The sequence below is a fragment of the Pteropus alecto genome, unplaced genomic scaffold, assembly GCF_000325575.1.
Source record: "Pteropus alecto unplaced genomic scaffold, ASM32557v1 scaffold124, whole genome shotgun sequence".
Classification (NCBI taxonomy): Eukaryota; Metazoa; Chordata; class Mammalia; order Chiroptera; family Pteropodidae; genus Pteropus; species Pteropus alecto.
Window position 1 is genome coordinate 546,573 of NW_006435779.1, and position 15,732 is coordinate 562,304.

Here is a 15,732-nt window from a genome sequence, read left to right on the forward strand (position 1 = left end):
AGCAGGAAACAGATCTAACCCAGGAAAGGCCAAATGCAGAGTCCATGTGAGGGTCTGTTTGATCTACGGGGCTTAGCTACCCAGTTGGTGAAGGATGTAGAGACTGCCCCCCGCCCCCCGCCTACAGGGCCTGAACAGCAGGAAGAGCTGGGCACCCCTGCAGCCAGAGACCTGCACTAGGCTTTGGGGAAGAGGCTCCAACCCTGCCCCCTGCATCCTGAGATCCTCCTAAGTGAAGGGCTGGGGCCAGAGGCCAGTGCAAGACAGAAGGTAGGTGGGGAGGCCTAGACCCCAATGACAGCACAGCCCCCAACACTGACGAAGGGGCTTGCAGATCAAACTCGAGTTTTCAAGTTTCTTTTGGAAACTCAAGATCAAGTTTCCCTGAACCTCTAGGTGTCAGATTTAGCAAGTCACAATACAAGACACTCAGTTTAAGTGTGAATTTCAGATAAATGAGGAATCATCTTTTAGTGTGTCACTGTACTACCTAGAATGCACATCTGACCTGTGGGCAGCCTGTACTTCATCTGGCTGCCCCACCTGCACACCTGCTCTCCAGAGGTTCTTCCTGCTCACTTCCTTTCAAACCTGGGCAGTCCCACATGCACACAGCTCCACAGCCTTCCCCACTCGCTCGGGGCATGTGCGCATCCCCCACCCTGTCCCGGCCAAGTGCGCACCAGCACAAGCCCATGCGACCCTGGGACCCCTGCAACGCGAGGGGAGGGCGCAGCCCAGGCAGGATGGAGGAGGGGCGTGTTGGGGGGAATGCAGGCTGGCCGGGTGGAACCCCGCCTGATACGACCCCCACTTCCCCCCAGGAGCGGGAGCAGAAGAAGACGCTGCGGGTGCATGAGAAAATGACATACTCATCCAAAGTGTCAGCCAAGCACACCAGCCTGCGACGTGAGCTGCAGCTGGAGGAAGAGATAGAGGATCAGGAGGCGCGTGCTGAGGCCGAGCAACTGCGCGCCTTCCACGACAACACGGCCTGGAAGCTTTCCATGACAAAAGGTATGGCTCCTCCATCCCCCATGTCAGGTCTGCACCCCTCACAGAGGGCTGTGCTTTAAAAGTTCTTGGAAAGGCTATGCTGCAGTGTAATGGGGAAACAGGGCCTTCTCTGTCTGACCCCTGCCTTCACCATCACAACACAAAGATCAATTCCAGATAGGGTGCAAGCCTAAAAGCCTTTGAATCCCAATATTGCATGCATTCTGAGTGTTGACCATGCACAGTGAATGTAGGCAGTATAAAATATACGTATTTGACTTGGAGGTAAAAAGCATCAATGTGGAACTAGATTTCTTGGATTCAGATCTCAGCCTTAGCATTTAATGGCTGCACTATCCTCGGCAAGTTTGTTAATTCCTTTGCAGGCAGTTTCCTCTCCTGGCTGATGACAGTAACAACCTCATGGTTGTGAGATTCAATTTCTTCTGACACCGTACATAATGAGAAAGAACTGCATGTGAGAGAGCTGTTATTTTTGTGATCCAGTAGAAAATCTTAAGTACTGAAAACGCACTAACATACTACCAACCCAGTTTGAGCACAAGACTCATCAGTGTCCCAGGTTTGGTTTCCAATGAGGAGCTGGGTCTCCTTGAGGGCAAGGCCTTCTCCCAAGGTAGAACAGGGAGGCAGGGGCCAGTGGGCTGACTGCCAGACATCTAGACCTAAAACAGGACTCCTGCACCACACCAGGTTCTTCTGGAAAGGAGAGGATTTGAGAGACAAAACAGAAAGCCACATGCTTCTATAGTCCTTTCCACACTCCCTGGGCTCTTCCAAGTTGGGGAGTGTCTAGGTCTTCCTCTTCAGAAAGGCCAAGGAAAGAGGCCCCAGGGCCCTTGGCCCCACTGCGCTGCCTCTGTGCTTGCACTCTGAAAGGTTGTCCAGATGCCCACTTTCATTTCCTCCCACCTGGCTTAAAACCTGACAGTATAGACTTAGCTGCTGCCCAAATTAGGCCCTTGGGGGCCAAGGGTACCCCAAGTAGAGATCATGCTGCACCATTTTTCTCTCACCACCCCTCTTAAGGTCCTGGCCAATAGGTGTTTTGTTATTAAGTCCAGCTGGCTATAACTTCCATGGCAGAGGTGGCCAGTCTCATTCCTGGTAAGAAGAGTGTGCTCTAGCAAGAGAGAGAGGCTCTTCCCACCTGGACCATTCGCCAGGCATGGAAATGGAATATATCAGCCAAGCCTTCTCTCCTTCCACTGGAGACAGGGCTCACTCTCCCACAGTTCTTGTAATAATCTGGGCCTTGTAGCACAGTGCTGCACCAGGAACAGCTAACTGGCTCCCCACTTACTGGCCATGTGCCCATCCTCAGCCATTGGCCTGAGTCTCTTTCCCACTATCTGCCCCATCCCTCAGATGTCTGCCTCCTCTCATTTTAGAAAAGAAAGGGGAATCTGATAACATAAACAAGTACATCAACCAGAAGCGGCAAATGTTCCTCATCCAGGTAGGCCCAGCTGCTCCTGTGCAGGGGACTAGGGTGGGCTGTCCAAGTGAGAAGCATGACTCCTGCTCTGGTGGCCCTCAGTATGCCCTGGATATGAAGCGGAGCGAGATCCAGCGACTGGAGATGCTGGCAACTAAGGAGGAGGCAGAGCTGGAGCGGGCCGAGAAGACCCTAGAGAAGGACTCGGCCCTGTTTGATGAGTTCCTCAGGGAGAATGACCGCAGCTCCGTGCAGGCCTTGAGAGCGTGAGCCTGTGGCTGGAAGGCCTGGTTGGCCGTGTGCCATCCCCCCAGGATACCCGGGGCCTGTGCACACCCACCAACTCAGCCTGGACCAGGCCACTGCCCCTGCCCCCTGACCCCGCCTTGACCCTGACTGTGACCCAGGCCCCTAGCAGCACCCCCACCTGCAGCCCAGCCTGAGGGCAGTATGGATGCCCTTCTTTAATAGCCTGAGATTGGCTCCCTGCCTCTACTCACCTCCAGGGCAGAGAAGGAGACCAAATCGAAGATGGAGAAGATCACTGAGATTCGGGATCTGACCACCCAGATCATGAACATCAAAAGGTGAAGTCAGAGGCATGCTGGGCTTGGGCTGGCCTGTCCACATTTTCCTCCATCACTTCTCCCCTAGCCAGACCTCATCACTTTACCACTGAACCCTAAATATCTCAGGGTTTTGAAGCCCTGTATTCTGCTGCCCATCTTATAGATGAGGTGATTGAGGCCAGGAGAGATTCAGTGACTTTCCCAAGGCCACACCACCAGGAGACAGGTCTCACATGGCTCTGAGGCCCCCAGGCTCCACTCTGAGAGGGGTGGACAGAGTCCCTGAGGGCTGTAACTCTGGGAGGTGTAACCCACGTTGGTCCCTGCAGGGCAGGCGTTCTTTCCCTGGCATGACATTTCTCCTATTCCTGTCCTCCTTAGCCAGGGTACAAGGGCTTCCCTCTGGAGGGGCCTCCCAGGGGGCAGAGCCTGACCTCACCTGTCCCCTCCCTGGATTTAGCGAAATCTCCAAATTTGAAGATACTCTGCAGCATTACAAGATCTTCAAGGATTTCCTGTACAAGCTATCACCCAAGGAGTGGTTGGAAGAACAAGAGAAGAAGCACTTGGCTCTCAAAAAGGTCGTCAAGTCTCCCAAAGAGAATACTCTGTTCTCCACACAAGGGAATAAAGGTAGCAGAAAAAAGAAGATAGGTTCCTGGGTCCACCTAGACCCTGTGACCCCTATCAGGGGCCTTAGAGGCATCCAGGCCACAGGGTTCGTCCCTTCCATACCCTGCAGAGCCTTAGTTGGCAGTAGCTGCCTCTTAGCCACTCATGGCTCAGCCCAAGTCCCCACTTGGGGAAGTAGGACTGGCTCTCAACTCAAACCCAAGGGCTTTTCCTCTTGTACACCTCTCTTCTTCTACTACTGAGGGGTCTCAGGGAACCCTGTGCCCCCAAGAATGTGTTGCCACATGTGTGGTTCCAACCAAGACCATCTGGGGCCCCTCCCTCCCTTCCTGTAGGACCAGGGATCAAGGGCAAGATGGGTTTCAGAGGTACATGGCTGCCCCAGGCTGGAGAGGCCCTATCCCAGGCTGGGGCACATGGAAATCATTCCTCTGCTTCCTCCAGAGGGCCAGGGCCCAAGGAAGCCCGGGAAAGTGCTGCAGATGATACAGGGGGGGCAGATCCTGGCTACTACCGTTGGCTTCCAGAAGGACCGCCAGCCTAGCGTGAGTGGCGGGCTGGACCCCAAAGGGTGAGTGGGCTTGGGGGTGAGGGACTACAAAAGTGGCTGGGGCCTGGTGGGGTGTGCTCCTCAGTGACTCCAGTTCAAGGGCACCCAAGATGGCCAGACTCCCTGAAAGGGAAAGTTTAAGGAGGGGCTCTTCCCAACCTGGAAGGTGTACAGTCTGACTTAAGCTGCAAAATCAAGAGGTTTTCTCAACAAAGGTTTATTTCTGCATAATCAGTAAACTTAAGCCTGGGGTGGCCCACTCAGGTGCTAAAGGACCAGTCAAATGTAAACAGATGAGGGTGGCCAGGTGGGCACATGGAACAAGATGGCACATGCACTCCACCAGCCTTTTGTAACCAGGGAGTGCCAGCCCAGGGGCCAGAACTCTGGAGCCATTCGAGAGAAGCCAGAGACTAGACTCCTCTATTAAATTACCCAGATTTAAGTGTGATGGTTACTTTCAAATCTTTCAAAAAGCACAATGAGAGTCAAACAGAAACCCCAAACAGATCTGTGGGCTGGTGCAAACATGTCCCTCCACAGAAGTCTGCAAGGCCAGAGCTGTCACCCACTCCACCTGGTTCATAGGGTGAGTATGTTTATCTGCTGGGTCATCCAGTTACTTCTCCTTCCTCACTGAAACATTCACAAAAATCACAACTCTATAGAAGATATAAACTGAGAAGTCTTAACCTCCCCCTCCCACCCCCGAGTCCTCGTGTGCTTCCTACCAAGCTGTTGGCCCAAGAAGCCACAGGTAGTACTGCAATTAATTTTATTATTCCCTGCATGTCCAGCCATTTTTATGCAAATAGGATGTTGAACCATATCAAGTTGTTGTGTTTGTAGGTCCAAAGAGTACTGATATGTCTTATAATTCAACCTAAATACAAGCAAAGGTAATTTTCTTATCCTTATTCTTCCTTTCATGAAGGAGCTGACCCTGTGCATCTCATTGTTTCTTCATTAGCAATGTTACTGGGAGGTTAGAGGCGGTCCTCCTTAGCCAGGGTTCAAGTTTTCCTGGTGGCCCATCCAGCCCCTGGCCTCTGTGTGCTGGCTGGAGCGAAATTCATAAGATATGAAAAAGGGGCAGGGCACTGACTACAGCCTCACTTGGCTGTCAGGCATTTGCCTTCAGTGTGCCAGGGCCACTGTCAGGCACTAATCTGTCCCATGGAGTCAGGACCACCTCAGGAATGGGGGCCTGGAGAGCCATGTGGGAAGCCTGGGATGGGAGGTCAGAGGGAGAGAAAGAGAGAGAGAGAGAGAGGGGGGAGAGGGGAGAGGGGAGAGGGGAGAGGGAGAGAGAGAGAGAGAGAGAGAGAATGATTGGTTCATGTGACTGAGGGGCTGGCAAGTCCACAATCTATGGGCAGGCTAGTAGGCTATAGAGCAGCTGCTACCTACTGTTTGTGTCTGAAGGCAGTATGCTGGCATAATTCCCTCTACCTCTGGGGAGGTCAGTCTTTTTCTATTGAAGCCTTCAACTGATTGGGAGAGACTCACACACATTATAGAGGGTCATCTGATTTGATTATTAATCTCATCTAAAACACACCTTCACGGAAACATCTAGAATAATGTTTGACTTAGCCATGTTGAAACATAAAATCCACCATCCCAGAGGGGGCTGAGAGCTGGGTCTGCTGGCCCTGCAGAATTGTCCTAGTGTCTGACAGCTCCATCAGTCATCCTGGAGATTCTAGCTGAGGGCCATGCCTCCTGCTGGGGGCAAGTTTCAGCTCCAGTGACTCTTGCCCCACAGCCCCTCCAGCTTCCACTTCCGGGACGCCAGGCACCTCTTGGGCATCTCCTGGATTTCTTTCTGCAATGTCCCAGACACCCCACACATGTCCCCTGTGTTCTCCAGCAGTGAACACAGGATTGACCTCCTCATTCCCCATCGCCACTGCCTCCCTCCTCAGTGAGCCCCTGCCCGTCTTCACACTGCCCTATCCTCTCACCACCCCTCCCCCAGACACCCCCAGTTTCCTTGCTACTCCATCTCAGCCACCCAAAACCTCAGCAACTCCTGGAGGACCACCCGCATGACATGTGAGGAACCTGAGGCATAAAGCAGCCAGCTGGCCTTGGAACCATGGGCTCTGGCTCCAGCGTCCACCCTCAGGTCCAGAGCCTACAGAGGCCAGAAATTTTCTGCAAAGCAGTGACATGATTGGATTTAGTTATTTACTTTTTTTCTCTTATATTGAGGTGTTATCGACATGCCATAAGATTTGTTAAAATGAACAAATCTTAAGTGAACATGACTTTTTACACATATATATACCCATGTGATCACACTCAGATCCAGATAGAAAACATTCCCAGTGCCCAGAACTCCTTCGCACCCTCTCCCAGTCAGATCCTACACCAGAATGTATCCACCGTTTTGATCTCAATCACCCTGGGTCACTTTCTCTGTTCTTGAACTTGATGCACTTAGAACAACACCACTGTTCTCTGTGCCTGGATCTTTCCACTCTTAGCTACCTGGCTTCGTGCAGCCACGGGCTTTTCTTGCTCCTGCTGTTTCATATCCCACTGTGGAAATAAGCCCTGCTATCTTAGTCCATTCTCCTATAGGTAGCCATTTGGGTTATTTCCAATTCTTGGTCATTTTGATTAAAGATGTTACAAATATTCTTGTGCTTTTCTATCTGAGCACTATTTTATGCATGAGCACTATTTCGTTGAAAATAGGAGTGGAATTTTTGGTTCATAGTGTGGGCATATGTTTAGTTTTAGTTGCTTCTGCATACAATCCTCCACATTGGCTGCCCCATTTTACATGCCCGCCAACACTCATGAGAGTTCCAGTTGCCCCACTTCCTCACCAAATCATCTCTTTCAATCTAGGTATTCTGGCAGGGTTGTTTTAAAATAGGGTGTATTGATAGAAAATTTGAGGTTCAGTAAGGCCAATACATCAAAAGACTACTACCACTGAAAAGATAGTTTGTTCTTAGAAGAGAAGGCATGTCATGCCCTGAGGGGCCAACTAGGAAGCACCAGGGTGGTCAGGAGGCAGAGGAAGCAGGGGAACTATGGACAGGAGCCTTTATTGTGGTTTTTGCAAGAAGGAACAGGTGAGACAGGGTAAAGAGGCCTAGGATTGGCTGATTTGAATAATTTCAGGCCTCTGGGGCATAGTGGCTGTCCAAGTTGTCTGCTACCTGGCCCTGAGAATTAGGCAGAGAGAGATAGTGCCACCAGTGTGAGAGCATGGGATGTGGACTCTGGATTGGTTGCTTTGCATTTGAAAAGCACATTCAAGGGTGTTTGTCCTTTCTGGAGTCAGCATGGCCCCAGATATCAAAGCATCAGGATATAGAAAATCAAAGACAAGTTTAATTTAGGGGTGGGGTGGTATCTCATAAGTTTAATGGCATTTTCATGATGAAAAATATGGCCATTTGGATATCCTTTGTGAAGAAAAGTGTCTGTTCAATTTTTGTACATTGTTATTGGATTATTGGCCTTTTTTTTCTGGTTTTCTATTACTGCTTTATATATTTTGGATGCCAGTCCTTTATGTAATAAGCATAGTATAAATACCTTTGCCCAATCTCTCTTGCCTTATTATTCTCTTAATGTTATCTTTTGAGTCCAATTTACCAATCTTTGCTTTAATGGATGATGCATTTTGTGTTCTACTTAAGAAATCTCTGCCAACCCCAAAGTCACTAAAACAATATCCTATGCTTTATTCCAGAAGCTTCATGGTTTAACATCTTGGTGAAGGTGGTGGTAGTGGGGATGGGAAGAATGGATGGCCCAGGGGCTCAGGAGCCTCCCCCTCACTCTCTTCCCCTTACTCTCCTTCATAAGATCTGTATCTTCTGCTCATCCCCTTACATGCTTTGTCCTCTGTTCTTCCTTCTCTACAATGGCCTGGTCACAACCACCCATGGTTGTGTCTCTCACTGTTTCTTGAGCTCCAGGCTCCTATGGGCATCCCTCCTTAGATGTTCTTCATTCTCAACCTCCCATGTCCCAAAACGATGCTTCTCAGGCTGGAAGGGGACCCAAGTGCCACCAATTTGCAAGTTCACATTCATCTTTATGAATCATGGTCATGCTTTGTGGAGAAGAGCAGCCACCATTGGTAGGCCATGCACATGCCATGAGGTAATTCTGATCCCTGCAACCCCGCTTCCAGTGGGGACGGTTATTTCCAGTTCAGTGTTGAATGGTGGTTCCAAAAGGTTAGCTATACACGTTTCCTCTGCCTAGGGTTCCCCTCAGCCCTGGAGTTCCCACTGTAAGACCCTGCCTTGGGACAGTTCCTGAGAATAGAGGTCTGGGAGCACACTGTTCTGGGTTTGCATCTGGGCCCCTTCATCTATTAGCCACAAGAGCAGGGCCTCTGAGTACAGTTGGTCAGGGTGTGGACTATACAAGGCATTCAGTCGAGAGGTAGAGTAGGGCCCTCCAGGCAATGGAAGGCAGATTCTCAGGAAGGTTCCTTATGGGCCAGAAATGTCCTGCAGGTGACCTCGGATAGGTGACTTGCTCTCTGAGCTTCATGTCCCTCACTTGCCAAATGGGCATTGATGTGTATACAACGTGAGGCACAGGCCCTGCACTTATCACTTCTCCACTGCAGGTTGGTCAGGGCCTCAGCCCAGATTCCTCTGGCTGTGAGCCTGCCCTGGCTACTCTTTGGCAAGTTGAACTTGCATATCCAGGGTGGGGGCCCAGGATGGAGCAGGTGAAGAGGGTGATGAAAGAAGGTCTGGATGTCAGGCAAAATTGGGTCCCCACCCAGTAGGGCCTTCCAGGGCCTCATGCTGCGTGATCAAAGCCCACACAGCCTTTCTCACACCCCTGTGGGCTGGCCCAGGATGGTCCCTGCCCCTGTGGGGTGCTCAGGGTCAGTCAAAGGCGGCCGTGTCACAGGATAGATATCAAGGACATCAAGGACAAGTGCCAAGGCCAAATCTAGATAGGGGAAAGTAGCTTTCAGAAAAAGGATGTTAAATGGAGAGGGGCAGCCTCAACAGTGGGAGCCACAAGTGCTAAGGATCTGAGACAGGGTCAGCACCTAGAGAGATAGGAAGGGAGCTGGCAGGGCAAGAGCAGAATAACCTCAAGCAGTGGGGAGGCAAGGGCTAGGAGGGTGGCAGGAGCCTCACAGCTCCCAGGAGACCACCAAGTTTTATTCTAACTGGAATGAAATTAGTTAATTGAATTTTGAAACTCTCCCCCTGGCTGCTGTGTGATAGCTGGGGAGGGCCGAGAGCGAGCTGGTATCACCACCTGGGCAATTTGTGCGATGGATGAGGGAAACAAGGGGTATGGGTGTGGAGAGATGCTCTGGAGATGCCAAGTGTCTACACCACTGGTGTGGGCTACAACAGCCATCTAACTTCTGCTGAGGCTGGACCCTGGCGCCCTGACCCCACATCTCTCCACAGGTCAAGCTCTGCCCATCCCACGCAGAAGGACCCAGACAGTGATAGGGAGGTCAGTGGCCCTACTCTGGGCAGGGCCTGTGGGAGCCAGGACCCCCATTCCCCCACACTCCCACACTGCTGGCACCCCGCACACACAGCTCTGGTTGCAGGAGTTGGAGCTGTACTTCACAGAGCCCCAGCAGCTCCTAGATATCTTCACGAAGCTGGAGGAGCAGAACCTCTCACTGATCCAGAACACGCAGGAAATGGAGGAGACCTTGGAGGAGCTGAGCTTCACTCTGAAAAACACCCAAATCCGCATGTAGGTCTTGTGTGGGGCTGCCCAGGCTGGTGGGGGATGGGCTCTGTCACTGGTTGTTACTTAGGACCCCACAGCCACTAGGAGCAGCGTTATGCAGCATCCTACCCTCCCTGTCCATAGCCCTGGCCCTTACTTGGCTTCAGTTTTCTGGAAAGGTCTCTCTGAAGTCTTCCAGTCCTGGTTCTGGTGAGAGAGTGTGTCCTGCTGGGCAGGAGAGCTGAGGGTCATGGGAACCCAGGAGGAGCCTGGGAGCAGATCACATGGATGGAGCCATACTAGAATGGTCCATCCCCACCCTGGAGTAGTCTGCAGCCAAAGTGGGAGATATCCAAGGACCTCCCACTCCAGCTACGTTCTTCTGCTGATGCCAGGCCCAGGAGAGCTGGGCTGGGCAGGATCAGACTGAGGCACTAAAGCGAGACCTGGTGGGAGCAAGAAATTCACTCCCAAACACGGATTGAGCACCTATTCTAGATCAAGCTTGGGTCTCTCTCATGGAGCTGACATTCCATGAAGGCAGACAAACAACAGACAGGCCCACAGATTGACCTGTAAATACTGACACTTGCTATGAGGAAAATAAAAAGAAAGATATGAGAAAGGAGCTGAAGTGGAAGGTAGCAGCAGATGGGTGGGGGTAGGGCAGGCTTCCAGTGGAAGGTGTCATTTGAGCTAGGCACTTCCTGAGTGATGGGAAGCCATATGGTGAGCTGGCAAAAGAAGGTGCCAGGCATAGAGAAAGTAAGTGCAAAGACCCTGAGGTGGGAGCCGGCCCGAGGTTTTAATGTCCCACAGGGAAACCAGGTTCCTGTGTAGCCATGTCTTGCTGGCCCATGTCCTGCCATGGAGAGTCTCCTGCTAGGAGTCTCCAGATTGATGTGAAACCACCAGTTCTCAGGCAAGATTGTGTTTCCTAGAAAGCTGGGAGGTAGCAGAGACACACAGAGAGATGAACTGGGGAGAGGAAGGCAGCCTCCCAGATTCTGAGAACATGGTGAGAGCACACACACATGCACACATACGCTTCACAGCAGAATCCTGGAGGTGCTGTCTAGTAACTGGTCTTCAGGCAGCTGAGTCACTTGAACAGCTGAGCCATCTCAAGAGCATTAACACTTTATTTCCAGGGGAGTCACAGCCCATATGCATTTAACTTCCATGAACTCAACTACCTTTTCTCAGAAAAAAAAAGAAAAGAAAACTTTAAAAAATATACAACAAATAAACAATCTGAATAGGCCTATCTATTGAGGAATTGAATCAATAATTAATAATCTTCCAAAACAGCATCAGACCTAGATGGGTTCACAAGTGAATTCTACCAAACATTGAAGAAAGAAATTATACCAATTCTGTATAATCTCTTCCAGACAGTAGAATATATCTTAATTCATTTTATATGGTGAGCATTACCCTAATATCAAAACCTGACAGAAACATTACAAGAAAAGAAGACTACAGACCAATATCTCTCATGACCATAGATGTGAAAATCCTCAACAAAATATTAGCAAATTGAATTCGACAACATATAAAAAGAATTATATACCACGACCAAGTGAGATTTTCCCCAGGTATGTGAGACTGGTTCAACATTTGAAAATCAATTTGAAAATCAACCAACAAGCTAAAGAGAAAAGTTACATGATCATATCAATGTATAAAAAGCATTTGATAAAATCTAACACTTATTTATAAAAACTCTCAATAAATTAGGAATAGAGGAGAACTTCCTGAATTTGATAAAGGACATCTACAAAAACCCCACAGTTAACATCATACTTAAAGCCTTCCTGCTAAGATCAAGAACAAGGCAAGGATGTTTTCTCTCTCCATTCCTTTCAACATTGTACTGAGAGTACTAGCTAATTCAATAAGATAAGAAAATGAAGTAAAGGTATACAGAGTTGAAGGAAGAAATAAAGCTGTCTTTGTTTGGGGGTGACATGATTGCCTATGAAGAAAATCTGAAAGAATTAACCAAAAAACCTCCTAAAACTAATAAGCCACTGTAACAAGGATACAGGATACAAAGTTAATATAAAAAAGTCAATCACTTTCTTATATACCAATAATGAACAAAGATTTGAAATTGAAAACAAAATACCATTTACATTAGCACCCCAGAAAATGCAATGTTTAGGTATAAAACTAACAAAAAATGTATAAGATCTATACGAAGAAAACTACAAAATTCTGATGAATGAAATCAATGAACTAAATAAATGAAGAGATACTTCATATTCATGGATAAGATTAATTGTTAAGATATCAGTTCTTCCTGAATTGATCCATAAATTCAATGCAATTTCAATCAAACTCCGAGCAAGTTACTTTGTAGATATCAACAAACTGGTGTTAAAGTTTATACAGAGAGACAAAGGACCCAAAATAGCCAAAACAATATTGAAGGAGAACAAAGTTGGAGGACTGCCACTACCCAACTTCAAGACTTATTATAAAGCCACAGTATTCAAGATGTGTGATATTGGCAAAAGTATAAACAAATAGATCAATGGAACAGAATAAAGAGCCTGGATATAGACTTACACAAATATAATCAACTGATCTTTGACAATACAGATATCTTCCACTTTCCCAAAGTTTGAGTTACACCATTTCACCTTTATGAAAACTTACATCATTTACCTGTCTTCTTTGAGAGAAATCTTAAGAAGATTTTCCTTTTCTGAAAAAAATTTGGTATTGCACTAATGTAAGACTAACATAAAAGTGAAGTGCTATAATGCAAACTTTTGGAAAACGGAATACTCCTTGCTTTACACTATTTCAGCTTGTGCAAGGTTCCATAGGAATAGTCTACTTTCAGGTAATGATAAAAACCTATATAATGAAAACCTGTTTAAAAATTGATGCTGGACAAACTGGACATTCATATGCAAAAAATAAATAGAGAAAGAGACATTAAACCTTCAAACAAACTAACTCAAAATGGATCATAGACCTAAATGTAAAATGTAAACCTATAAAACTCCTAGAAGGTAGCATAGGAGAAAATCTAGGTGGTCATAGGTATAGTGATAACTTTTTAGATACAACATCAAAGCAAAGATTCATTAAAGAAATAATTGATACATTTAAGGTGGTGGAGCAAGTAAATGCTGTGCTTGGATCCTCTCACAACCACATCAAAATTACAACTAAATTACCAAACAACCATCACTGAGAATCGCCTGAAGTCTAGCTGAACAGAAGTCCTATAATTAAGGACACACAGAAGAAGCCACCTCAAGACTGGTAGGAGGGGCAGAGACACAGAAGGGGCTGATCCCACACCCACGTGTGGCGGTTAAAAACCAGGAGGGATGTCTTGACTGAGGAGGTCCCCCTGAGGAGTGAGGGGTCCAAGCCCCACACCAGGCTCCCCAGCCCAGAGTTCCAGTGCCAGGAAGAGATGCCCCCATAGCTTCTGGCTGTGAAAACCAGTGGAGATTGTGGCTGAGCGAGGCAGAGTAACAAGCATTCCTCTTAAAGGGAGGATCCAAATACAGCATTTACCTACTCCGCCATCTTGACTGGAACTCTCCTTCTGAATCTTATATGCCAGGGTGTAGCAGAGCATAGTCTCAGGTTTGTGAGAGTGAGAAGGGTCTATTCAATTTATTTTTTATTGTAGTAAATCCATATTACATTAAATTTATTCATAACCATTTTGAATGTATATTCCATTGGTATTAATTCATTGTTGTGCTGCCATCACCACCATCCATCCCCTATACTTTTCATCTTGCAAAACTGAAGCTCTATACCTATTAAACAATAACTCTCCATTTTCCGACCCCTCAGCTCCTGATAACTACCATTCTATTTTTCTGCATTTATGATTCTCATTACCTCAAGTATTTTATGTAAGTGGAATCACAAAGTATTTATTTTTTTGTGACTCTTATTTTACTTAGCATAATGTCGTAAGGTTCATCCATGTTGTAGCACATTGCAGAATTTCCTTCCTTTTTAAGGCTGAATCATATTCTATGTTAAATATAAGCCACATTTCGCTTATCAGTTCATCCTTTGATGAGCACATGGGGTGCTTCCATATTTTAGCTATTGCAAACAATGCTGCTATGAACATGAGTGTATAAAGTTCTTCAAGACCCTGGTTTCAATTATTTTGGGTATATATACCTATAAGTGAAATTGCTGATTCATATGGTAATTCTATTTTTAACTTTGAAAGGGACTGCCATATTGTTTTCCCACAACAGCTGTACCATTTTACATTCCCCACTTCTAGTGCACAAGGGTTCCAATTTCTCCATATCCTTGCTGACATTAATTACTTTTGTTTATATAGTAGGCACCCTAATGGGTATGAGGTGGTATTTCATTGCAGTTTTGATTTACATTTGATTTACGTTTCCCTAATTTTCATATGCTTATTGGCCATTCATGTCTTTTCTTCAGAAATGTCTATTCAGATTCTTTGCCAATTTTTGAATCAGGGTTTGTTATTATTATTTTTTTGGTAGTTATTGCATTTTAAGAGTTCTCTATATATTTTGGATAGTAATACCTTAACAAATATATGATTTACAAATATTTCTTCCCATTCTGTGTTGTCTTTTAAATAAATGTAACATCCTTTTATGCACAAATTTTAAAATTTTTCATGAAGTCCAATTTGTCTATTTTTGCTACTATTGTCTATGCCTTTAGTGTCATATCCAAAAAGTAACTGCCCAAATCAATGCCATGAAGATTTTACACTATGTTTTCTTCAAAGAGTTTTATTGTTTCAGGGCTTAAATTTATGTCCTTGATTCATTTTAGTCACTTTTTTTGTATACAATGTTAGGTAAGTGTCTATCTTCATTCTTTTGCATGTAGATATCCAGTTTTCCCAGCACCATTTACTGAAAGGGTTCTCTTTCCTAATTTAATTGTCTTGGCAACCTTGTCGAAATTATTTGACTATATATGTGAGGGCTTATTTATGGCTCCCTAGTCTATTCCATTGCTCTATTTGTTGTCTTAATGCCAATACCATGCTTCTTGGATTACTGTAGTTTATATTAAGTTTTGAAATCAGGGAGTGTGATTCCTCCAGTTTTTTACTTTTTCAAGAATGTTTTGGCTACTTTGAGCCTGAGATTCTATGTAAATTTTGGAATGGATTTTTCTTTTTCTGCCAAGAACTCATTGCAAATTTGATAGGGATTGCATTGAATCGGTAGCTCACTTTGGGTAGCGTTGATATTTTAAGAATATTGTCTTCTAATCCATAAACATAGAATGTATTTCCATTTATTTGTCTTCTTTAATTTCAACATTTTGTAGTTTTCATTATACAAGTCTTTCACCTTTTTCATTAATTCCTAAGTATTTTCTTCTTTTTGATGCTATTGTAAATGGAATCGTTCTTGTGTTTTCCTTTTCAGATCGTTCATTTTTTTGTGCATAAAAATGCAACTGATTTTGTTGAGTTTGTACCCTGCTACTTTGTTGAATTCACTTATTAATTCTAACAACTTTGTTATGGAGTCTTCAGAGTTTTCTACATATATGATTATATCATCTGCAAACAGATAATTTTACTTCTTCCTTTCCAATTGGGATGCCTTATTTCCTTTTCTTACCTAATTGCTTTGGCTAGAACTTGCAGTACTATATTGAATAGAAGTGGTGAAAGTGGGCATCCTTACCATGTTCCTGATCTTAGAAGGAAAGCTTTCAGTCCTTCACCATTGAGTATGATGTTTGCTGTGGGTTTCTCATATATGGCTTTTATTGTGTGAAGGTATTTTCCTTCTATTCCTATTTCGTTGAATGTTTTATTA

At 46.1% G+C, this 15,732-nt stretch overlaps 1 protein-coding gene across 1 annotated transcript in view; it reads left to right on the forward strand.

Annotated features, from left to right (window-relative positions):
• Nucleotides 1-15,732, forward strand: part of CFAP100 (cilia and flagella associated protein 100) — a 45,733-nt gene that overhangs the window by 20,651 nt on the left and 9,350 nt on the right. Inside the window, exons 5-13 of the mRNA XM_025046476.1 lie at nt 825-1,017; nt 2,409-2,476; nt 2,558-2,721; nt 2,962-3,042; nt 3,485-3,657; nt 3,993-4,025; nt 4,102-4,228; nt 9,631-9,679; nt 9,780-9,931. Coding sequence (XP_024902244.1) covers nt 825-1,017; nt 2,409-2,476; nt 2,558-2,721; nt 2,962-3,042; nt 3,485-3,657; nt 3,993-4,025; nt 4,102-4,228; nt 9,631-9,679; nt 9,780-9,931 — 1,040 coding nt within the window. The remainder of the gene's footprint in view (nt 1-824; nt 1,018-2,408; nt 2,477-2,557; nt 2,722-2,961; nt 3,043-3,484; nt 3,658-3,992; nt 4,026-4,101; nt 4,229-9,630; nt 9,680-9,779; nt 9,932-15,732) is intronic.